This window comes from Penaeus monodon, chromosome 35, assembly GCF_015228065.2.
Source record: "Penaeus monodon isolate SGIC_2016 chromosome 35, NSTDA_Pmon_1, whole genome shotgun sequence".
Lineage (NCBI taxonomy): Eukaryota > Metazoa > Arthropoda > Malacostraca > Decapoda > Penaeidae > Penaeus > Penaeus monodon.
Window position 1 is genome coordinate 16,452,301 of NC_051420.1, and position 575 is coordinate 16,452,875.

Here is a 575-nt window from a genome sequence, read left to right on the forward strand (position 1 = left end):
TATCAGCCGAGTGCACGGAGGGATGTGTTATGGCGAGGGAAATGAGGATGGAGAACGTGTTATTGATTTTGCCATCTCTAACGATATGGTTATCAGTAACACTATTTTTACGAAACGACAAGAACATCTTATCACGTACAAGAGTGATGGAAGAGCTAGCCAAATAGACTACCTCTTGTATCGTAGGAGAAATATGGTTGAGATAATAAACTGTAAGGTAATACCAGGTGATCACGTGACCAACCAACATCGACTGGTCGTGATGGATTTGAACATCAAGGTATCCCAAGTGCATAGCACACCGAAACCTGGCCCTAAGATCAAATGGCATAGATTGAAGGATCAGGAGAAGAAAGAATAGTTCAAAGAGAGAGTACTCGGGCAAATTAGCCAAGAAATTGAAGATGTAAACTCCTGTTGGAATGAAACAGCGGAATTTGTGATACGTGCAGGAAAAGAGATTTTAGGAGAAACTAGTGGAAAGATCTGGAAAGATAAAGAAACTTGGTGGTTCAGTGATGAGGTACTACAGACAAAACGGAGAAGAAGGAGGCTAAGAAGAAATGGGAAATCTC

The 575-nt window shown here is 41.2% G+C and overlaps 1 protein-coding gene across 1 annotated transcript in view; it reads left to right on the forward strand.

Annotated features, from left to right (window-relative positions):
* Nucleotides 1–361, forward strand: part of LOC119595253 (craniofacial development protein 2-like) — a 725-nt gene extending 364 nt beyond the window's left edge. The window contains exon 2 of the mRNA XM_037944414.1: nucleotides 1–361. This exon is cut by the window's left edge and continues 182 nt beyond it. Coding sequence (XP_037800342.1) covers nucleotides 1–361 — 361 coding nt within the window.
* The last annotated feature ends 214 nt before the right edge of the window (nucleotides 362–575 follow it).